The sequence below is a fragment of the Leptonychotes weddellii genome, chromosome 1 (genome assembly GCF_054177405.1).
Source record: "Leptonychotes weddellii isolate Sample4059 chromosome 1, ASM5417740v2, whole genome shotgun sequence".
NCBI lineage: Eukaryota > Metazoa > Chordata > Mammalia > Carnivora > Phocidae > Leptonychotes > Leptonychotes weddellii.
The window spans coordinates 56,838,241-56,862,788 of record NC_138369.1 but is presented as its reverse complement, the minus strand read 5'-3'; the positions used below and the strand labels follow the sequence as shown (position 1 = coordinate 56,862,788).

Here is a 24,548-nt window from a genome sequence, read left to right as displayed (position 1 = left end):
TTTTCAAGGAGAGGCCTCTGAAATGCTCAGAACACTAAAAACCATACAATAAAGGTGGTTGTCAGAGGGGAGGTGGGGAGGATGGGTGAAACAGATAAACGGATTAAGAATACATGTATTTTGATGAGCACGGAGAAATAAGAACTGTTGAACCATTGTATTGGGTACCTGAAACTAATATAACTCTGTATGTGAAGTATATTTAAATAAAAAAACCCCACACCATAAAGAATATTCTGCTTGCAAATATAGGCAGGCCAGGGAAGGAAGAGATGGAAGAGACGCTGTTCACATCAGCTCGTGGTATAACGCCCTCCAAGCAGGCCCTGCCTTTGGAGGCAGGAACCCTCTGTAACCTCGGGCAGTCTGGCCAGTGTTGGGAGGAAGCCATGTAGGCTGAAATGGCAAATGACCCCTGCTCCAAAGGGCTTTCCTCCTGAGGGATTTGAAAAGTCCGGAGCAACTTGCCCACAGGGGAGAAAAGGCTTCCAATGCTGTTCAGAGCTGAGCTGGGACACAAGGTCATGGCAGTCACAGGACCAATCCTGGAAAGGCCCTCAAGGTGCTGGGAAGGAGGTGACACCTCCAGGCCCCAGTGGCCAGATGGGCCATTTCCCACTGCTAGAGGAGGTCTGGCACCTCCTCCCTTCTCCCAAAGGACTTGCAGACAGCTGTCTGGCCTTGTCCTGTTAAGGAAGGCTTCTGTTGAGGGAGAAACAGGCACAAGGAGGATGTTCTGGACAGAAAGGTCTCCGGGTCAGTTTGATGGCTCTTTCACTTCCCAATACAATGGTCAAGGAATGACTATGGTTCACATGAGACACATGCCCCATCATGGACGGTGCCTCTCACATCTCTCAGCAAAGGAAGGGGATTTGAGGGCTGGGGGTAAAAGGAGGAACAGGGTCTAACTGGCCAGTGACAGCGGAGCAGTTTCATCTCCCGAAATACCCCAAGGGAAAATAGGACCAGGACCCTTCTTCTTTCCCCCAGCTCCCTATTTCCAAACCTTTTCATCATTTGCCTCTTTTAAACAACTTGTTTCATTTCAAAAAATGGAAAGATGGTTCACAAAGTCACTTCTTAATAGTGTAACCACAGCCATTCCCACATGGACACCCTCTGGGAATGTGTAATTTTTGCTGTCCTTCTGGCAGGGAGTGGAGTGAGGAAGGAGACAGAAAGAAGCTGGGGCGTGATGCTCCCTGTGACATCACCGCAGCCCCGCCCCCTTCAGGAGGGAAGTCATGCAGGTGGATGGATACTCATTCAGCTATGAAGCTTGTAAAAATAAAACAAACCCAGCAACCTCTTCTCATGAAAAAGCTCAAAATAAATGGCTGAATCTGCCCAGATGCTGTCACTCTGGAAGTCTTCTTCAGAGCTGGACATCTTTCAGAAATTGGTCTGGGAAAGCTTCCAAGATAGCAGGTTGCTTGACAGTTTAACGGTGCCTGTCCTGCCCCTTCCAATAAAACATACAGCACTCTGACTAGCTTGACAAGTACACAGTAGTGTCCTGGGGCATGGTGCCTTTTGCCACACGAAAAGTATTTCTGCAGGGGTTGGAGGGCTGGAAAACTCAGATCTCCTAAGAATGAGGTCTCAGTGACACGGCAGCCCAGCATTTTCCCCCAAACTACGTACTATTCAACTACTTGAGTTAATGTTTACCAGAGTTAATAAGCAACTGTTCTTGGGATTTCTTCATGCACAGTGAAGTCATACACAAACAACCACAAAATGTCATCCTTCTTTATTTTTACTTTCCAATACAACTGTGACCAAATCACAAAGATCACGGACTGCTTTCTTTGTTGATTTACCTTAAATGAACTGTGCACCAATGTTTCATCTAAATCAATGACCACACATTTCTTTCCATAGTCAAGCACCGTCACCTCTGGAAGGAGGTATTTAGCTGGTGGCTAAAATGAAAAAAACAAAAACAAAAAACAAAAACAAAAACAAACCAGTATTATTACCTTGATGTAAAAGACAAACCAGTGCCCTTATTATCGTATCATATTATGTCAATGAGGTTGAAATGAGATCAAACGTTTAAATGCCTGATTAAGCACATCATGGAATTTTATTAAAAACAACAGGACTAGGCAGTTAACAAATACTGTGCCATTGTCTGAATGGCTATTTGAGGGCCTAGGCTTTGGAACCAGGCAAGCCAGGCTCTGAATATCAGCTCTGTCTCTTTCTTGGCTGTCAGCTGGGATAATAATACCTACCATGAAGGTTGTTATCAGCTGTAACTGTGGTAAAGCGCCCAGCATTCTGCCTGGCACATACATGGTGGCTACTGTTATTGTTAAAATGGGCTACGCAAAAATAAATGTTTGATTACATTAGCTACTTTCATACTTCCAGGCCCATTTCCTGGGGTCCTATTTTGTCTGAAATTCACTGTGGTACAGAAGTATAGTTTAGAGCTATACTGGAACCACAGTGTTTGCTTTTGTTTGTTTTAATGACTAAAATTTTCAGAAACTTGAAGAGTACCTACAGACCCACCAGCAAAATGCAATCCAAAGTGAGTTCCAATAATAGGAAACAGAAATAAAAGTGGTCGAGGTAAAGTGGTGTCTGGTGTCTGCCCCACTGCAGTACTAATACCGAGCAAGCGTGGCGTTGTTACCCCTTGGATTCTCAGTATCTGGAAGTTATACTTTAATCCACACGCTGTGTACTAATCAGAAAACCTATTTATGTCTTTGTAGTAGCTGAATCTAATCTTGTGATAAAGAGGTTGTAAAGAGCTAATAAACGGCTAGGTATCTTCAGCCAACCTCATTCTTGATTCAGAGTTTTATTTCTCTGGGCCTTGCCTCATTCTAGAGATGATTTGAAGTATTTCAGTTTACTTTGTGGTGTATTCAGTATCCAATGTTAACTAGCTAATTTTCTACCCTGGAAGGTCAAGCTCTCTCTGTTCAATATTTAATGCAAAACAAAACACACAAAAAATGTGTCCCTAGCCACTGAAGAACAGACAATTTAGCTTGTTAAAACAAACAAACCCCAAAAACAAAAAACAAGAAAAAGAAAAAAGAAATCAGGAGGTATTCCCTTTTAAATGGATATTTCCTTTTTCTGGTGGTTGGGGGGAGGTTAAAGTGAACAGGAGTCAAGGGTCCAGAGTTAATTCTGGACTTTGCTGATTCAACAGTGAATGTAACACAGGGAAGTCGACAGGGTAGGTAAATTTGCAAGTGTGATGATCATCTTGTCTGGGCTGACGGGGTGAGGCTGCGTGTGGTGATTCTAATTTCACAGGGGCTCTCTCCAGTGAGTGTGGGTGTTTCCTCCTGTCCGGCATCGTCCAGAAGAAAAAGCCTTCATGGCCTCCAACTCCCTTGGCTCTAGTTAAAGTTCACCAAGCAGTATATTCTCACCCAGCAATTGCAAGTGGCCTGGGAGGAGATGTGCCTTAGACATGGGGCATGGGATTTGGGGCCCTAGAAAGGACTCTGTCCTTCATTATAAATCAGCAAGCAAGCAGGTGGCTGGAAAAATTAAACTTGCAAGAAGTCCTGTAAAAGTGTTTTAAAAAGGCAGGGTATGATGAGCTCTGTGAGCGAACATGATAAAGAGGATTTGAGTTATTTTCTGTTGTTTGCGCCATAGCAGAAAGCATGCCTATGACTAGAATAAAATTTGTTTTAATTTTTTGTTACACAATTATGTAACAAAAACACACTCTCATTGTAAAGAATATAGACATGTAGCAGACAACTAGTCCCTCTTCCCTGTGCCCCATTCCTCTCCCCAGATACCCCCCTTTTTAGTTCAGTGTGTATCTGTCCACTCCGTTCTCAATGCATTTATATATTAAACAACATTTTCACTTTATGTAATTGCTAGCCTGGAAAATAAGGCTCTAGAAATTCTATCCCTAGCAGATCTGAAAACATCAAAGATCTGCCAAAAGTGGCTCAGTTATTTTCCAAACCTGAGAATAAAAATTACTTTCTTAGCATATTTAACCCACACTTTGCAAGCATTCTCTGAGCTGAAGTATGGAAGAGGCCTCACAATACGACTGGAAGAGAGAAAAGAGGGAGAAGGGGGAGACTCCTCTTAAGCAAGCTACTGATCTAGTATTTGTGCTGCAGAGAACAAGGCCGGGCTGGGGGCAGTGGGCAAGGAGGTTCCGTTAATCCTCAGCCCGCTTCCTAAGTGCACACAGCTTCTCTGAGAGCTTGGCTTTAGATTAATGCAAATTCTTCAGACCACTGGTAAGAATTCTTCTGGACAGCTGTGTCCTTGGAACATGCGCTATATAATTGCAACAGTGCTTCGTTACTTCAATTGATCTGTTCAGGTGATGCTTGAATTATTAACTAAAAATGCCCTGAGGCAAATTTCCTCTCAGGCCATCATAGAACTGGAGAACAAGAGGAACACCAGTTATATCAAGAAGAGCCTTTTCTACACAAACCTCTTGCTCCAAAGCACATGGAGGGCACTGCCAGGGGGATGGAAAGGGTGGGGAGAGGGGGCAAAACCATGTGGTGGGGGAGGGGGCAGGAAGGAACCTCGGCTTGCCACCCAGGGTTTCGGAAGGGCATTCATTTCAGTTTTCTTCCTGGGAGTAGGTCTGGAATTTCCCATCCTTGGTAGTGAACTGGCAGCCACGAACAGTTAACTCTAAGGTTCTTTAGAGTACCCACCCTACTCACTCGCTTCTTGGCACATCAGACTGGGGTTTTTGTACGAAAGAGTCCTCAGGCTCAGAGTCTGCACTCTAGGCTCCCCAAGCCACACAGCTGAGGGCAGAGATCTCAGGGCTTCTGCAGGAGGGGACAAAGAAAACTCTAGACCATCTTTAATTACAATCGTTCCTTTCTTTCTTTTTTTTTTTTTTACAGTCGTTGTTTCTGCTGATGGGTTCCTTCATAAGGTTTGGTGGAAAAAAGTATACTACTGTTTATTAAAAGGCTTAGGTAAACAGCATAGCCACCTGTAGAAAACGCATTTCTCTTCTCCCCTTTCAGTGCTTTTATGGCTCAGCTGCACTGCAACCATGCGTGGTGAGCGTCAGGATGGAGTGAGATTCATGAAGAGAGGGCATGGGAGGAATTGGCTCACAGCCCCAGTGGCATTCCTCGCTGGGGCCAGAGCATTTGAGTGCTCACCTTCAGCCATGACCACCCAATCTTGAGGGGGTTCTAAACCCGTCCCTCTGCTTCTTTTCTTTACCCTTCCACATCTGACTTTTACTGGGCAGCCCATGAGGCTTCCAGTAAGATGTGTGGAGGGCCCCAAATCCCAGCCTATGGTTGGGAGGCCAATGTTGCTGAGTGGTATGTTTAATGTCAAGTCCAGATAAAGATGTCACTTTCAAGAGGGGTATAAAAGCTGGATTAATCAATAAATGGTGTTGAGACAACTGCCCTGACACTTGGAAAAGGAAATAAAGCTGGATCACTACTTCATGCCTTTACACCAACATAAATTCCAGATGGGTCAACAGATTTAAGTGTAGAGATAAAACCATTAAATACTAGGAGAAAATATGGCTCACAGTCATAGGATGGGGAGATCTTTCTAAGAGCATGATATAAAATTCAGGAGCCATAAAAGATAAGATTAACACATTTGCCTATATAAAATTAAACTTCTTTGTGGCCAAAATGATTATAACCAAGGCCAAAAGATATACCATAAATTTGGGGTAAAAGTCCTAATTTCCTTGAAATTGAAAAAGATAACACAGTAGAACATCCAGAAGAAATGAACAGGGAAGAAAAAAGACATATAAATAATAAACTTATGAAAGGATGTTCATCCTCATTCATAAAGAAATGCAAATCAAAGCAATGAATTGATATACCATTCTTTACTTAGAGATCGGCAAAGATTAAATATTTGATTATCATCGTTTTTGGTAAGGGAATGGGCAATCCCACACACTCCTGGTGGGAACATAAATTAGGCTTTCAGAGGACAATTTGGCTTTAATCTATCCAGAATTAGCTATATCCTTTGATCTAGCTATATCCTTTGATCTAGAATTTCAACAATTAGGAAAGGATCTATAACTCAGGTCCATAAACATACATGCACAGGAATATTCCTAAGTATTTGTAATAACCCAGAAGGAGAAACAAAATAAATGCCATCAAGGACATGTGAAAGAAAGAGGTAGATCACTCACTATGCACTAATATTTGGAAAGAGGTTCAGGGTATATTGTTCAAAGCAAAAAACATCTTGCAAAATTCTCATTCGTGTAAATATGGTTGTGTGTATTTAGATTTCTGGAAGGATACAGAATATTGAAAGTGGTTATTCCAGGGAGTGGGACCATGTTGGGAATTTTTTTTTCTTTCTACTTTATTTTTTCAGTATTTTTTAAAACTATGAACTTGAATTACTGCTTAGTAAAAAATCAAAAGACCAAAGCTGCACATATAAACAGAGTAGCATGAAAATGAAATAAGACGGGTATGGTGGGAAGAAAGATGGTGGGGGGGCTCCAGCTGGAACTAGTCTGGGTACCCACAGGCTCGGGGGCACCTTTCACCTTCAGGGCCTGGAACAGCTTTCAGGAGTCTATAGGCTCTCGTTTGGGATTAGCACAAGCCTGGATTTTCACATTTCCTACGGCACAGCACCCCAAACTCACACAGGCTCCCTGACCAGGTCCCCTGTGATCCAGAAAAGGGCAGGGCTACTCTGTTAATGTGACCTGCAGCCTTGACAGGTGGGTACAGATTCTGCAGGGGATCCCAAGGCTCGAATCCTGGGGCTGAGCTGGCCTTCAGATGGACTTGCGTGCAGTTGTGCATGCTAAGCAGGCAGTGGAAATCACACTGAGCCCATCAGTAGACCTACTTTTCTGGAGGATATTATACAGTGATGCAAGTTACTTTAGCTAGGCTTTGTTTTTCTGCAAGATATTTCAGAGACTCACAAGGCCTGACCTAGAGTCTCATTTGTAGGAAGGAGTCAGTTTATTGATCTAACACTGCACTAAATTATACAAGGGATCTTCCCCCCTTGGCTATTTCATTCTGGGATTCTAGAATGTGTTGAGATTTCTGGGGAAAGGGTAATTTTCCTCGGTAGAGTTCTACCCTGACAATGCTTTGTTCGGCACTTAATGAACTTTGAGAAAAACCAGTGCTATGGGAGTATCACAGGTAAGGGAAAAGCTGCTACCTGTCACCTGTTTAACGTAGGTAACTCTGCAGGAAAAATATATGAAACTACTCTGTATAACGGTTAAAAGGACACCTCTGGTATCAATCCTACCGGGTATTCCACCCAAACACTGGATAAAAACTTCTGCTTGATCCATTTTTTGGATTAAAGTCAGCTTTCCCGACAAAGCCCAACCTCCAGGCATGCTAGAGAAGTCAGAACCACTCCACAAACCCTTGAAACTCGTTAATGGAGAGTTAAAGTCCTGAGAAAAATGAAATTATCAAAAAACTGGGGGGCAATGTATTACAATTTATAATGGACACTCACTACCAAATATGGAGTCAACCTGTACTAATGAAATCCATTCCTTCCAGTGTAAGATTGCTGTGTCTCTTGGATGTTCCCAGAAAATATGTGAAAAAGTCCAAGGAAAGTTAGATGAACAGATTTGAGTCAAACAATCTGAATCAGAGACTCTTTATGGATTAAAGTATCAATTTATGGACATCTTTTTAAAATCTAAACTCTTCTCTAAGGACACAGGGCTATTTAACTGGTCTTGTTTGATAGGGACAGCTCAAGTGCCAGTTTTTTTTAAGATTTTACTTATTTATTTGACAGAGAGAGAGACACACAGCGAGAGAGGGAACACAAGCAGGGGGGAGTGGGAGAGGGAGAAGCAGGCTTCCTGTGGAGCAGGGAGCCCGATGCCGGGCTCGATCCCAGGACCCTGGGACCACGACCAGAGCCTAAGGCAGACGCCTAATGGCTGAGCCACCCAGGCGCCAGCTTCTTTGGAGAGTCAGTCACTGGTCTGTATCTTGTTGTCTGGCCTCAGGCTAAGTGGCTCTGCTGTCACAGCAGGAACAGTGGGGATAGCTGATGTCTGGGGGAGGGGGTTGGCCTGTGCTGACGCTGAACACTGGTGTAGCTACTCTCCGAAATTTCAGGGCTGAAAAGGGAAGTGGTGGCCCAAGGGAGTGCCCGGCTGGAACAGGGTTAGAGCAAAGCCAGCCTGTAGGAGTGGGGGTGAGTCCTGCAAGTTCAGGGAATACAATTGGGGCGATTTTTTTCTGATCTCAGAACCAGGGCCAAGCTACCAACACTGCTGAGTAAGTCAGAATTGGTCTGGTCACCCGGGCCATGGGCTTGGTGAGCCCACTGGGACAGAACCTGCTGTAAAATCCTATGTCTGGGCCAAAGTATGTCCTCCTGGTCTGTGGAGCTGGGGCTGAGGTGCTGGAGTGGGGAAGTGCAGCAGGCTGCCTTAGCTTATTAGCTTGGAGGCCCTGTGCAGAAAGAAAGGAAAGGTGAGAATTTGGTTAATAGATGCTGGTTGCCCCGCTGTTCCTGAGAAAGGAAACTCTCCCTGTACAGAACCTCCTGCTCACAGTTTAAAATGTAGCTTCATTTTTTAACAGAACAGAGCTGTTTATACCACACGCTAAACTCAACGTACACAAGAACATTAAAAAAAAAATCTTTTATGTCAGTAGGCCCAAAGCTACAAGATTCTATGAATGTTTAAATAAAATTGGATAAATATACATACACTCGGTATGGGAATGACCTGCCTCTGGTCACCCTAAGGAAAAAGAAAAAAGAAATCATTGTCAGGTTTGAAGAGAAGTAAGTAGATCATATACTCCAAAGAAACTTCAAAGCACTCTTGAGTACAGCAGCCCTATGATTTCCTGTTCTCTGTACCTTAGTGGTATTTAATGAACAGGAGGAACCCAAAGATTTTCCAGTTAGGGCACTGGGCTCCACTCTGCCTCCCAGACACTCCCTCCGCTGACAAACCAGGCTGGGTTCCTGAGGCTCATTAATCTTGTTTATTTAAATGGTGCCTCCCTTACTCCCAGGAATTTAATCCTTAATTGAAAAATAAAAACAAAAAGCCCATATATTACTTTGATCCATTAATCCCTCTAATAGCTGGCTTATTTCTTCTTTTAAGTAAGTTTTTCCCTAAAAAGACTAAGCCTTAAGTCAGTACAATATGCAGGGAAAGGAAGACCAGTTATCAGGTTACGAGGAACACCCTGGCCTCTCCTGGTTTTCTTCTAGAGGAGGACTGTGAAGGGGGGACAAGGCAAGGCTCAAGAGGTTCCCCCTGAGGCCACAGACGTGGAGACAGCGTTCCCTTTAAGGGGGACAGAACCTGTACTCACAGGGAGTGTTAAGAAAATTCAGGCCCCAGGGTGGGGCCTCACCCATTCCTCAGCCTCGGAATGCCAGCCATTCCAAACCTGGTTGATGGAAACATTTCATTTTAGCATCATTACGAAATGCTAATAAAATAACACATTCTCTCTGTTATCTCTACTGAGCACTTCCAGTTTCTGTGTTTCTTCTTTTTTAGATGGTTCGATGGGAGACAATGAATAGCAGCATCATAGTTCCTAATGAGGAACTGTTTCCAGTCTCCCACACAGAAGGATCTGTGAATAGTATATCCCTCTTTACTGAGGGGGTCACTGGTGACAACGCTCTCATGGGAAGGGGTCAAACCTGACTTGACAGAGGCAGGTGGCTGGCACCGTTTTGAGCTCTGCTCTGCCTCCAAGCATCATTTAGCAGCTTCTTGATTATCTGCAGCCCTAGTTACCACCTCTGCAGTGTAACAGCGACTACTCTTCCCTCTCGAGACCGTCTTGATGCTCTTTCCTTTTTCAGGACACTTGGGGCTTGTCTTAAGGATTCCAAACTGCCTTCTGCCATTATTCAAGGCAGGGCTGTGCTGCTCTCCAACATGACGGCACAATCAAATCCAATCCCAGTTTTTAAGAACTTCTGCAGAGAAGTTCATTTCCAAAGCTCTTAGGTAATATTACTCCCAACACCCGGACCTAGGAGCAGGTCACTGCTCTTGGTGGGGAGACTTTGGCCAGAAGCTCACAAGCCCATTGGGCCACTACAGAGTAGGGTTTCTCAACTCTGGAGCTACCAACGTTCTGGGCCTGACAACTCTTTGCTGTGGGGGCTGTCCTGAGGATTGTAGGATGCTCGACAGCATCCTTGGCCTCTACCCACTGGAGGCCAGTACAATGCCCAGTAGTGACAATCGAAAATGTCTCCAGATACTGTCAAGTGTGCCCTGGAGGGGGCGGGCAAAATCATCTCCAAGTGAGAACCACTGCACCAGTGGGAGGCCGCAAACAGCCCCTCCACACAGGTGCATCTTCAGACAAGCGGAGCACATCAGTGAAGGAAGAGGTAACGGTAACAAACGTCCGAAGGGCTTGGCAAAACACAGGCTAGGACCAAAGACGCTACTCTGGCCAGGTATTTGGGCTGGAAAATTACCCTGGAAGTTTGCATGCATGTGTGTGTGTGTGCATGGGGTATGCATGCATTAGTGAGTGTCCAGCGATCCCTTTACTCTGCCCTCTCCCTGAGAAAGTCCTCCATGGTCCTGGCCATTGGGGTCTTCTGGGTGATGGCTTCTTCTTGCCTCTGGCCAGGGCCTTGGACCCGTTTATTCTGCACAACTGGTCTGCAGGTTCAGGCTGTAACCGTGATGGTGGCAACAGTTGCCACTCCAGGCCACTGCTGCGGAAGCATGGAAGCATTTCTCCAGGGTAAAGTGAATGTGTAGGGCGGACAGAACCCTAGCTGCCACCCACTGCATTCCGCCCACAGCCTTCCCTCTGCCTCCGGCCTGTTGAGTTCCAAGAGGCAGGGAGAGCTGGAGGCCAGCTGTAGAGATGGGCCTAGAATCTGGTTCCACAACTTACAGGCCTGGGCTCTGTGTTCCAGGGGTCCTGACCAAGCTCAGTTCGAGGGAGGGCGGAGGGTCCTCCTCTAGGCCTTAGCTGCCCCACTTTGACCCTGGTTCTTTCCGTGGGGTCTGGTCTTACAGACTGAATAGTCAAGTGTTAATGCAAATGATTCATTACTCAGAGTTAATTCTTTAAAAAGCCATTTTGATAAATGTTAAGTGAAGGAAGTCTACTAATGAACACTGAGTCCAGCTCAGCTCTGCCAGAGGAACTGCCTTCAAAGGCCTTTATTCTCTCATAAACACAGCCAGCCACTCCAGGAAACCTGTCAGGGGTGCACCAACATTGTCTCATGGTATTTCATCTAGGCAAATACTACTTTTATTTTTATTTATTTATTTTTTAAAAGATTTTATTTTTAAGTAACCTCTACACCCAACATGGGGCTTGAACTCACAACCCCAAGATTAGAGTCACACGTTCTACCGAGTGAGCCAGCCAGGCACCCTGGCAAATACTAATTTTAAATAAAACTTTTACTATGACAGCAGTGATTCATCTCTTTTATCCTCTACAGACCTAGGGTACCAATTATGGTCCTTTTGCTAATGGCGATTCTCAAAAGATTCCCTAAAATGATTTTTAAATTGGGGGAGGGAGAGTATGAGGAAAGCTCACTGGGGGAACACATCAGAATTTGGGGCTGAGGGTTTACAATAGAGTCTCATCATGTAAATTCCACTAATATATTTTTCTATCCAGTGTACAGTAAGGCTTCATCTGTTAAGGCAAGTCATCTTTCATTATTTTTTCCCAAAATTTTCTCACCTATCCTTAGATATTATTTCTTTTTATAAATTTTAAGTCTTATCTAGAAACACAGCATATTTCTCCATAAATAAGAGCTACCATAGCAAAACCTTTTAATGATTCTATTTTTGAAGTATTTGGGTTTTCTATGTAAATAATCATGTCATGTGCAAATAAAACTAGTTTCCAATCTTTTTTATATTTACACCAAGTATTTCATTTTCTTGTCTTATTGCATTAGCCAGAAACTACCAAAGATTTTCCTATGTTGTTTGTTGTATTTATTTATTTTTTAAAGACTTTTGGTAAAGATTTTATTTATTTATTTATTTAAGAGAGAGAGAGTGAGAGAGCACAGCAAGGGGAGTGGGAGAGGGAGAAGCAGGCTTCCCGCAGAGCAGGGAGCCCGATGTGGGGCTCGATCCCAGGACCCTGGGATCATAACCTGAGCCAAAAGCAGACCCAACTGACTGAGCCACCCAAGCGCCCCTTAATGATTTTATTTTTAAGTACTCTCTACCTCCAACATGAGGTTCGAACCTACAACCCCAAGATCAAGAGTCACACACTCCACCAAATGAGCCACCCAGGTGCCCCATATTTTTAGAAGATAGTTTTTTATCATGTTTAAATGGTTTTCTTCTATATATTTGTCTGTACTGTTGATTAGTATACAAAGGTTTATGGCTATTACACACTTCATGTATCAGACCTATTATCATGAGAAAATGCCCCTCTTTCTCCTGTTTAATGTTTTTGACCTTGAATTTTGTTTTGTCTGATATTAATATTGCCACCTTTGCTTTCTTTTTATTTGATCTTCTTTTTACATTTTGCCCATCTATTTTCCACCTTCTTTTATTTTTTAATTTATTTTATTTTATTTATTTATTTATTTATTTTTAAAGATTTTATTTATTTATTTGAGAGAGAGAATGAGAGAGAGAGAGAGAGCACATGAGAGGGGGGAGGGTCAGAGGGAGAAGCAGACTCCCTGCCGAGCAGGGAGCCCGATGCGGGACTCGATCCCGGGACTCCAGGATCATGACCTGAGCCGAAGGCAGTCGCTTAACCAACTGAGCCACCCAGGCGCCCCTATTTTCCACCTTCTTAAAATCATTATATATTAGATGTCAGAAACTGGTCCACCTACTGTAGCAGTAATTAGCCCTGTTATCCAAATAATTCCAGTTTTCTTTCCGGGCACATGGTAGGATCACACTTCCATGCTCCCTGAAGTTAGGTGTAGTCGCGTGAATTGCTTTGGCCAATAAGATGTGAGTTACTTCTGAGTGAAAACTTTAAGAGCCAGTGTGATTCACCACATTCCCTTTGCCCTGCTGTGACAATGATGAAAGCAAAGAGATGGGCCTTCCTCAGTCTAGTCCACGAATGAGGATAAGATAGGTTATACAGTCTGATAATGGCAGCTACAGGTCACAGGTGGCTACTGAGCTCGTGCAAGACAGCTAGTGCAAAGGAAGATGTGCTCTAAGTACAAAATATACATCAGACTTTGAAGAATTAGTGGGAGAAAAAGAATGTAAGTTTTATCTCATTAATTTTTTCTACTGATTACACGTTGAAATAATATTTTGGATATCCTTGGTTAAATAAAATATATTATTAAACTCAATTTCACCTTTTTAAAAAATAGTTTCAAAAGAAGGCTACTAGAAAAATGTAAATAACATATGTAGCTCACATTCTCTATCTACTGGACAAATGCCACAGAGCAGAGAGCCCACCTAATCCATAATAAACATGTAGCATGAGTGAAAAATACACTTTTATTGTTCTAAGCCTCTGAGATCTGGGGGTTGTTACTACAGCATAATTGAGCCCACACTGCCTAGTATGTCTACTCAGCAGTCATTCCTCCTTTCTCCTTTGTGAAAGAGCTCTGATTCTGTTGAGGGCAGAAATACGCCAGTCTAAATTCTTCCCTTTTCGGGCCTCCCTTGCGGCTGGAGGGTAGCTATGTGACAGAGTTCTGGCCAATCAACATATGTAGAAGTCCCCTGGGGTTTTCTGTGAAAGCATTTACTTTCCACAAGAGGGACAGGCATGGGTAGTGCTGATCCTCCCTCTCTTCTTCCCTTGAATGTGGATATGCTGTCTGAAGCTTGTGACTTTGAGATAATAAACAAGCGTGAGGATGAAGGCAAACGAGCCAAGGATGGTGGAATGGAAAAATGGAGAGACAGAAGAACAGAAAGAACCTGGGTCCCTCATGGCATCATCAGGCCCCTAAACTAACCCCAGCAACTGCCAGACTCAGGCCTTTTATGTGAAAAAAATAATCCCCTATTTGTTTAAGCTATTATTTGTCAGTTTTCTTTTACTTGCTGCCAAAATCGTTCCTATCTGATACAGGTCTATTCTTGGTAACAGCATACAGATGAATTTGTCAAGCCAATCTGATATAGTCTTGGTCTTTTGTTAGGAGAATTTGGTTCATTGAACTTGGTTTCATGCCTACTCTTTATGTTCGGTTTACTGTTTATGTTGTTTGTTCTTTTTTTCCTTTTCTTAATTTTGATAGTTTGTTCACATTTCTGCCCGTTTCTCCTTTCACTCCTTGTGAATTTTGAGGATCTATTTTCTTTCCTTCTTTTTTTTTAAGATTTATTTATTTGTCTGTGTGTGTGTGTGTGTGAGAGAGAGAGAGAGAGAAAGAGAGTGAGCAGGGGGAGAGGCAGAGGGAGAGGGAGAGCGAGAATACCAAGCAGGCTCCATGCTCCGCGCAGAGCCCGACATGGGGCTCTATTGAGGATCTATTTTCTAATTGTGCTGCTTGTTACAGTTCTATTCCTAATAATTGTATTTATTCCTACATCTTCTATAATTATATCATAACAGAATATCAGTCTCACCCAGATTTTTTTTTGTCCCCTCTCTGAATCATTACATGTCTGAAAATGTACTTCCTTTGCCTTAATAAATGATATCTTGGCCACATATAGAATTTTTAGTTTGGAATTCTCTCTCAGTAGCCTGGTAAATTTTTCTTTCATAGTCTTCTGGCTTTCAATATTGTTGATGAAAAGTCTGGTACTAGAATAATTCTCTTTCTTTTGAAAATATCTTGTTCTGGTAGCTTGCAAGATTTTCTCTTTACACTTAAATTTCAGAATTTCAACAGCATATATCTAGGCATGTGCTCCTCCACCTGTCTCCCTCATCCTGCTGCAGACTTGGCAAGCCCTTATAATCTACACATTCGAGATTTTTTTTCAACTCAAGAAAAATTTCTTCTATCACTTTTTTCTCTTTCTGGAACTCTATTACTTGCTGTTAGGTCTCCTAGATGCCTCTTCCTGCCCCCCCCCCCCCCACAATTATCATCTCTGTCTCTGGTCTGAACTGTAAGATATTTTTTCCACTTGCTCTTCTAGAACATTAATTCAGTTCACAGCAGTGACCATCCTCAGTCTCCTTTTTCTCAGTTTGTTTACTGAATTTTTTTATTTAGAAATCATGGGATTTCTTTTTTAAATTCTAAAAGTTACTTCTGTACTCAGAATTCATTTCTTGAAATATCATTTCCTGAGTTGTCTACTAAAGTTCTCTTCAGGGAGCCTGGGTGGCTCATTTGGTTGGGCATCTGACTTCGGCTCAGGTCATGATCTCCGGGTGCTGGGATCAAGCTGTGTCGGGTTCCACGTTCGGCGGGGAGTCAGCTTCTCCCTCGCCCCCTCCTCCTCCCCCTGCTTGTGCTCTCTCTGTCTCTCTCTCAAATAAATAAAATCTTAAAAAAAAAAAGTTCTCTTCTATCTCCTTCATTAGTTCTACCTCAGTGGGAGCCTCCTATTCTAGTTTTTCAACTTGGACCTTCTCAGCAGTGGCAAATGAGGGAGCAGAGCCAGGTCCCACAAGGAGCAATGTTTTCATGGTCCAGCAGAGCCCAAAGTGACCAACCACAAGGACATGAAGAAAGTCCCTGTAGTGATGGGCTCCTTTAGGGTACATGAAGTGAAAGCAACTCAACTCATTAGTACAGCCCCTCCAAGGACCACACACAATAAGTGGGCACTGTAGGCCCTTTCCAAGGGAATCCACAGCTCTTGCTGGCTGGGGGACCTCATAGGACTATCCGCTTCAAGTCTCTGTCCTAGGACTCCAAGACAAGCAAGCATTTTGCTCTGTTGGTAGTTCCCTGCTTCTCACTGAGGACCAGAGAGGACGAATCCTGTGCCTGCTCTTTCCCTTAGTGATGTCGGGAAAACTATAGGGTCCTTAATGCACTTTCCAGGTTCTACCAGCAGGCTCACCTGGGTTTACCCAGAGAGAGAATTTAAATGGTCAGAGCCACGTGCTCAGATTGTCACCTTCCCAGAATCCTTTTTCTTACATTCATATATACTTTTAAAGTAATTTATTTTCTAATCCCAAAAGTAATTTAAGCTTATTTTGTGAAAACTGGGAAAAGCAAAAAGAAAAAAAGAGAAAGAAGTAACGCACAGAAGAGGGGAGAAAATTCTATATATAAACCCATCTGTCTGAGATAATCTCTTCATATTTTGGCATATATCATTCTAGTCTTATAAATGCCCGTGTGTGTGTATGACTACATGTATACTTGTAAATATACTCACCTACTACATTTTATCCTCTAATATAAATATACTCACCTACAAGTTTTTTTATCCCCTAAGTGACATATGGTGAACATTTTCCTATGTCAGCAATATTTATGAGACATTATTTTTAATTGCTGCACACTATTTGATTGCATGGTTATTCTATGGGTTTTTTATTGTCTGTTGTTGATCATCAGGTTGCTTACACTTTTGCAATATTATAATCTCTGCTGGACAGTATCCCATAGTTCAATCCTTGCACATCTATAACTATGTCAATAAATAACTGCTAAGGTTTTAAGATTACATTGTCAAATTTCCCTCCAGAAAGGTGTAACCAATTAAATGGCTACCAATAACCCATTTATATCTTCTACCCTCTCTGCGGCTACCCTCATCCAAATCCACCTATTATCTTTATAAATATCTTCGATAATTTGATAGATGGAAAAGGCTATGTCACTGTTTTAGTTTGCATTTCTTTGATTACTAATCATACTGAACATGTTTTCATGTTTATTGGCCAACTGTATTTCTTATTTTGTGAAATGCTTGCTCAGGTCCGTTGCTCACACTATTTGGGACATAAAGTTCTATGGTTTTTGTGTCCTCAATCTCAACTATCTTCACAGTGAATAATCTTCTTGGCCTTTCAGTGATTGTTACCTGAAATTCTATTTGACTGAATGAATGTAGCAATCCCTGCTTTCTTTTTGTTTATATACTTGTGTGACATCTTCTTGCTCATCCTTTTACTTTTAGCTGTTCTGAGTCACTTTGCTTAGGATATGTCCGTTAAACAGCATGTGGGCAGAGTTTAGTTTTTTGCTTTTTTTTTTTTTTTAACGTATTGTGAAAATGACTTAAAACTTTGTATCTGATGGATATAAAAGAATAACATATAACAAATATGTTTGTTATTAAACGACGTAGTTAAACCCATTTACACTTATTATTGGTTCTTTGGCATGCCTCTGTTTCTCCGTTGGTCTTCCCATGTCTTTCTCTGCTACTGGTTCTTCAGCTTTCCGTTTCATGCAGCCAACTTCCCAAGACAGAATGTTATAAAAAAGTGAAGTGATTCTTAGAACTCTCATCATCTATGTGCTTCAGTCGCTGAACGGGAATGACTGAGATATCCTCTGACGAAGAAGATGACCTTTTTGGTCATTTCAGATCTTTAAGTTAATGGCTGTACACAAAGCTATTATAGATCCCTTATTCAGGATATTCTAGAAGGATGGGACAGATACGCAGCTACTGAGGCTCTGCTGAGTGCACAGTCCCCCCATCCCATCCCACCCCTTCCCCGCCCCAGAACTGACCTTCTGAAGCCCACCGTTCTCCTCCACCAGTGGCGGAAGCACACTGGGGCTGCTGGTGGGCGGGGCCTCCACATTGTAGTCCCGGAAGCAGCAGAAGAAGGAGCTAAGGATGCCTCGGCTCCTCGGCTTCTTTAAGCTGATGTTGCACTGGGATGCTGGAAAGAGAAACAACACACTGTGGCCAACTGCAGCACGTACTCGGAGTTGTCATGCGATGGGAAAACCCGAATGTGCAGTTGCCCCCCCGCCCCCACCCCGGAGCCCCAATACCAGGAGACCCACTCAGCGCGAGAAGATGAGGAGCCCCAGGAAGTTACTCTAAAGGACTCTTATTCAACATGTGATTCCTAGAGGGCCAGCTGGTTGATGGAGCCCAATCCTGCTGGCTGGACAGAATTCCTCTGACCTCAGCCCAGTGGGGGCTGCTTGCTCAGTAACTGACCCATCCTCAGGGTCAGGCACCATCTGCCTTCCTAAACCCAGCAGACAGCCTTCCGACCCGGGACTAAGCACTACTTAAAAACAAAGATCCTTTCAGTCACAAATCAGACTTGACACTCTCTGAGAAGCATTTCTCTGAGAAGGGCACCAAGAAAGAGTCACTTTGAAACTAGGTTCTTGAACACTCTTAACTCCAAGACTAACTTCATTAAGAAATAAGAGGTGGGGGCGCCTGGGTGGCTCAGTCGTTAAGCGTCTGCCTTCGGCTCAGGTCATGATCCCAGGGTCCTGGGATCGAGCCCCACATCGGGCTCCAGCCCCACATCGGGCTCCCTGCTCGGCGGGAAGCCTGCTTCTCCCTCTACCACTCCCCCTGCTGGTGTTCCCTCTCTCACTGTGTCTCTCTCTGTCAAATAAATAAATAAAATCTTTAAAAAAAAAAAGAAAAGAAAAGAAATAAGAGGTGTAAGGGCATAAAGAAGACCCCTTCTTAAACTCTGCCGTTTGTCAGGACATTGATGGGAGGGCTGGAGTCCTCCATGACACTGAACACATAAGCAGCAGATGTGGGACACAGAACACACGGTCCGGCAAGCCCATCTTCCTGAAACCCAGGGCAATCCTGTGCCATGGACTCATTTCCCGGCCTGTCCTGGACTCAGTCTCCCGAGGGAGTGACGTTATCCTTTCTGTTATTCAGGCCTCAAGACAAGCTGCCACAAGTCAGAACTAAAAGGCAAAAATTAGTATAAGCTGAAAAACACACCTCAGGGGAGGAGACTGACAACCTGGAGGGCCAGGAGCAGTGCCTGGGAATGCAGCCAGTGCTGTCCCTCCACATACCACGTCTGGGTGGGTCAAGGGCACTGAGCAGACGCCACAAAGGGCCCGCGCTTGGGGTGAATCCGGAAATTACGAGGGTAGGAAATCACTGAGTCCACATGGTAACTGTTGGAGTTTCTCTCTCCCAAAAAACAGCTTTGGCATGATTCCTCTTTTTGTGTACTTGAGTGATTTGTACAGCACCTTCCCTCTCAAGAGATCACAGAACTTCTGCTAAAAGTCTTGGGGTACTCTTCTGCTGGCAGCAAAACCAAATGCATTCACATGAAAATTCACATGAAAAAAGACTGAAAAACTTCTTGCCAGCAATCCCACAGGCATGGGTGGCCTCCAGGCCCCGTAAGTGTGAGTTTAAGATCCCCATTACTAACGATGAGCTCTAGAACCACAAACCCCGGGAAACGCTGGCTGTTTTATCTTCCTTGAGAATGCCTGGGTGCATGTTGCAGGCACCAGTCTTCTCACTTGGGGCCCCTGATGGCAGACCAGGCCACAGGGACCTCCAGGTGCAGAGGCCTTCCAAGCAGCAGGTGGGGGGAAGTGATAATGACCACTGTTGACTGAGGACCAGCCCTCTAAATTCCACTACTTTACAGTCCTCATTTCATGTAACACTCAACAGCTTACCCAAGGAGATAGGCATTACCGCTTCTGTCTTACCGCGGCAGGACTACAACTAGGAATTGCGTGTGCCAGGATCTGAATCCAAGGAGGCCTGTTTCCAAAGTGTGTGCTTTCTCCATGTGCCCTGTTGAACGCAGTCTTGATAGATCAGGTCAGATCAAGGAGGGAACATGCCAAATGGAGAGAAAAGCACTGCAATAAACTCATATTTAATATATATGATTGGGGGAGGGGACGCCTGGGTGGCTCAGTAGGTTAAGCGTCCGACTCTTGATTTCGGCTCAGGTCAGGATCTCAGGGCTGTGAGATGGAGCCCCGTGTTGGGCTCTCTGCTGGGCCTGGAGCCAGCTTAAGTTTCTCTCTCTCCCCTTTCCCCCCTGCCCTGCCTCACCTCTAAAAAATAAACAAATAAATAGTTAATTAAAAAAATATGTATGATTGGTTAAACTGTTCTGTTGTTACTTTGGGTGCTTTCGCTTTTATGCCACACTCAAATAATTTAGTCAGAGGAAGAAAAAAAGCCTGCCTCTTCCCCGGCTGATAGCATATTTCTCTGCAAGTAAACAAGCTATTTGTTCATGTCTCAGACACATTGAGCAGCTGATGCCCAAGCTGGGCAGGAAACAGCTCTGCAAAAAGCACCCCCTCAGATCCCATTTTCATCCTCAGGTCACATACATCTTCCCCACAACCAACTAACAAACAAATTAACAAACTAACTTATATGCTAAAAAAAGTCCTGAACCTGGAGCCAGTGAGCTACTTATAATTTCTACCGTATGACGGCTTACCACGTAGAAGCCACAAAGAGAGCTGTGGGAGTGAGTCCCTGGGAAGGTCTTCACCCCCTGATGGGAAAGTGGCAGCTCATTTAGGATCTCCCTTCGGTGCACCAGGAGGTGAAGCAGCCCAAATGGGCCTCACTTCCAAGGCTGAGGGAGGGGCCAGGCCTCTTCCCGCTAAAGAAGGTTAATTCTAGGGCCTGTAGGAAGCTTTGGGAGGTCAGGGGCTGCCTTATGTTCTAATCGCTCTTGGACTGGTCGGGTGCTCTCAAAATCAGGCCAGCAGGGGAAATAAATGGAGTTGCTCAGGACCAGCATCAGCCTCACCCCACCCTCGGTGCTCGTTTGGTCCTGAAAGGGCTCAAGATGCTGGCTGGCTGGGTCTAATTACCCTACTGCCTTCCCCCACCTACAAATTGCTTTCCATCTATTACCGAGGCCTGGCCAATCCGAGCCACGTGGCTGGCTTAGGGTTGGGCATTTGACCCAACTTGGGCCAAGGAGAGTGTGCCCCCGGATTCATGCTACAGCCATTGGAAAGGATATTCTCTTTTTGCTGGTTTGCCAAGCAAAAAGCTCCAAACCTGGAGCCCCTGGTGTCTCCTCTGCCATCAACTGAGAAGCAACTACCTGAGCATGAGCCAGAACAGAGGAAAGAGGAGCTGAGATACGGAGAGGAATGGATCTCTGACAATACCATCTGGGGACGTGGTTTCATTAAAACCAGATCCTCCTGGAATTTTCAGTTATGTAAGAAAATAAATTACTTGTTTCTCTGGGTTTACGTTATTTGCGATGGAAAAGATTATCCCTGAAAATGTCAGCTGCCAGGCAAGGCGGTGTAGAAACACCGGTGAACCACACAGGCACCGTCCCCACCTCATGTGGCCCACATCTAGCGCGAGAGACACTGAATAGCACAGGGCACTGACAGGGCCCCAAGAAGGGCGCACAGTCCAGATCTAAGGGAGGGTAGGAGTGATTTCTTAGAAGAAATGCTTTCTGAGCTAGGCTCACAGTGCATACAATTGTTGGAGGGGGCAGGGAAGTGGGGAAACAGCAACAGTAAAGAGCCCGATGTGAGAGACAGCACGACTGTATCTCAGAAATCAGAGCAGTGGTGATGGTTGATGACAGCCTTGTAAGCCACGGTGATGAGTTTGCATCTGACTCTACGGCAATGGGGAGTGGATGAGCAGAACTGTACCACAAATGTCATGGTTTGACCTCTGGAACTGGAACCACTGAATTTAAATTTTAAATTGACTGATAACGGCTATCGATCTGCATCAAAGATTTCCAGGATATGTATTTGCAAATCAGAGATATGGACCATTTTGGCTGAAGAGCCTAGAATGGAAATTTCTTACTTAAAAATTGACTTTAAATACAAGTCACATGGAGATAAAAAATAAAAATAAAAAAAACAAGTCCCATGGAAAGAAAAAGGGCTTTGGGGTTCTATTGTGCGTTCAAGTCTCACGCCGCTCCTGGTTAGCCAGTGTTGACTTCATCTACCTAAGCCACACCACAAATATGGGCGTCTTCATACCTACCCTACAGGGAGGACTGTCGTGTGGATGCAGCAAAAACACGCATATTTGTTCAAGAGAGAAGATCTACCAGCACCTTAAAATACAGCAACAAAAGACTGACTGATTTTAGGTACTGAGCAGTGTCTCACTGTGAACATTCAGAAGTTAGCATGTCTCCAAACAACAGTCCTTACAAAAACAGCCTGGCTTTCTGAGAAAACATGGAGGCCGACCCATTTTGGTTTTGGTTATGTGAATTCTAAACTTAGAACTTGAAGTAGCTCCTTAAAACTTTACTTCCTATCTAGTGAAGCTTTCTTTATATTATAATAATGATGATGGTGATAATGATGATGATGATGATGTAGGAAACTAAACAAATAAAAAGCTCCACATGTGACACTTAAAATAAACCCTAGGACTCAGGCCTTTTTTGGAACTCTTATATGAAATACAGTTAGAAAGAAAGTATTGTAATTAAAAACATGAAATGTCCAGGGGAAAGTCCACCGAGGTGGGCAGTGAGGTCTGGTCCTTTGGTGGGATCAAGAGGACTGGTCTAAAGAGCTATCAAACTGTGTTTATGCCCACAGACACAGGAAGGTGCAGGTGGATCCACCACGAGTATGTACGCACCAGCCAAGAGGGGGCATTGCTAGTCAACTGCTTATACTTCCTGACCTACCTGGTTCCCTTCTGCATCCAGAAATTGAAATGTCGACCCTACACCGACAGTGTTTCTTTCTTTCTTTTTTTTTTTTAAAGATTTTTATTTATTTATTTGACAGAGAGAGACACAGCGAGAGAGGGAACACAAGCAGGGGGAGTGGCAGAGGGAGAAGCAGGCTTCCCGCTGAGCAGGGAGCCCGATGCGGGGCTCGATCCCAGGACCCTGGGATCATGACCTGAGCCGAAGGCAGACGCTCAATGACTGAGCCACCCAGGTGCCCCGCGACAGTGTTTCTTAATCAGTGTGATAGCTGCCCATGCCACATAACCACTGCTCTTAAACAATTCTTATGTGCTGACCTGGTTTAGATTACAGATGTGGGGGGGCTCTGGTTCCATCCTGAAACCCCAGCTTCAGGACCAAAACCTCTGGGGTCTACACCGACTCAGAGCTTCACATACTCGCTGCCTTTGTGAACACCCCCACCCATCTGTCCTTATCTCGGATCTGATCTGGAACTTCCACTGCCCCACACACATCCCTACATCAAACGAGTAGTTCAGGATGAAGCTCAGAGAAGCTGGAACGTAGGTGGAAATGTTTGCTACTCACTATGAATCCATCCCCAATCATTCAAGTTTCTCCCCAAGTGAAGAAACTGCATCTTGGCAGCTACAGAAAACAAAGAAGGTTTGCCTTTAATTTCCACGGTGCCAAGCCAGCCTACATGCCGGCACAGGGGCCAGACGGCCAAAGACCCAGCATAACAGACTTTCTAGGATAAAATGGACTCAACACAAGAAGTCTACCGCTAATGTGTCAAAGCACCAAAATCTGCCCTCCAAACCAGCTTCTTTCTTGTCACAAGAGCAGAATCAAGAAAGGTATTCCACAACCGATTTGTATCATCCAAGTGTTCACAGCAGAACATTAAAAACATGTCCAAGCATCAACGTGGACACCAATGCTAAGGCTGCAAAACTGCACCCTGGGGTTTCCCAAGGAAAAGATGCTTCTTCACACATGGGGATGTCAGAACACGTTACAACCCTGAGGAGACCATGCAGCTGAATTCACAACTATACTACTACGGAAAAAGCTAAACACCTTTTTTTTTTAAGGGGAGAGGGGGAGTTCCTCCCAATGGCCGGCATTTAAATGAATGCACCCTTTCTTCTCTCCTAGGACTGGGCTGCAATCTCTGGAATGCATCCCAGGGCCGTGGTTTGGAGTGGGTGTCTAACAGGAAATTCTGGGCAGTCTAGGCATACATTACATTCCTTTCCCACCCTGAAAGAGTGGTCAACAAACACAACTTTCCTCTGTTTGAATAAAAGGGGGGGCGCTGAGGGGGGGCTGTTGGGGTGGGGAGAAGCCAGGGCACAGACCGCACAGAGTTCAAAAGCACATGTGGCTGCTGAGAATCCAAACATCCTTTTCTCCTAGAAAAAGGACTTAGTCACCAAAAGAGTCACCTTTTGAGATATCCAGGCAGTCCCTCTTCTAGTTCCAAGCGATAAATTTCCCCTGGCAATTGCACCCAGCTTTCTGAAAGAAACACACCTCTGAAAGCTCTTTTCCCGCTGCAGCCTATTCCTGGCAGTGGTGCCCCTAGCAGCGAGGACCAAGGGGAGGAGCAGGGGCTGACGGCTAAAAAGCTGGGCAGGAGGAATTCCAACCTCGTCCTCCCATGATGGCAGGATGTGTTTCCCTTGTTTACTGTTGGCTCCTTAACAACCCTCTTTAGTTCGGTGCCTCGTTTGCTGGAGGCCCTTGAATTAATAATGGCTGGACTTCCCAGTGTGCAGTGCCCAGACGACACCCCATTTTCCAATGAGGAAACGGAGACTCAGAGTACTTACAACTGTGCGGTGAGGGTGCTGGGGTTCAAAGCCAGAAGTGCCTGACCGCAGGGCTCCCAGCCTTCCCACCACCCCTCCCCGCCTCTCCCCAGTCCTCTTCTGGGTTTGGGGTTGACTTCCAGGGAGAAAATGAATAAGAGGCCTTGTGGTGCCTGCCATTACTCCAAAGGCCGCACTTCTGGAA

General features: G+C 44.4%; 1 protein-coding gene and 1 long non-coding RNA gene across 7 annotated transcripts in view; both read right to left on the bottom strand.

The window, feature by feature from the left end:
• CTDSPL (CTD small phosphatase like) overlaps nt 1-24,548 on the bottom strand; it is a 114,656-nt gene that overhangs the window by 16,847 nt on the left and 73,261 nt on the right. For 3 of the 6 annotated variants that reach the window (XM_081824415.1, XM_081824449.1, XM_081824423.1), the window contains exons 2-4: nt 17,608-17,762; nt 8,717-8,749; nt 1,827-1,928 (exon numbers count right to left, since the gene is read on the bottom strand). In XM_081824415.1, the coding sequence (XP_081680541.1) occupies nt 1,827-1,928; nt 8,717-8,749; nt 17,608-17,762 (290 nt within the window). The remainder of the gene's footprint in view (nt 1-1,826; nt 1,929-8,716; nt 8,750-17,607; nt 17,763-24,548) is intronic. The other 3 variants (XM_081824443.1, XM_081824432.1, XM_081824458.1) reach the window with 3 other exon arrangements.
• Nucleotides 11,318-15,030, bottom strand: LOC145722265 (uncharacterized). The gene is made up of 2 exons (XR_014146393.1): nt 12,806-15,030; nt 11,318-12,551 (listed from the first exon to the last, which is right to left on the bottom strand). It is a non-coding gene; the product is annotated as an uncharacterized LOC145722265 (long non-coding RNA).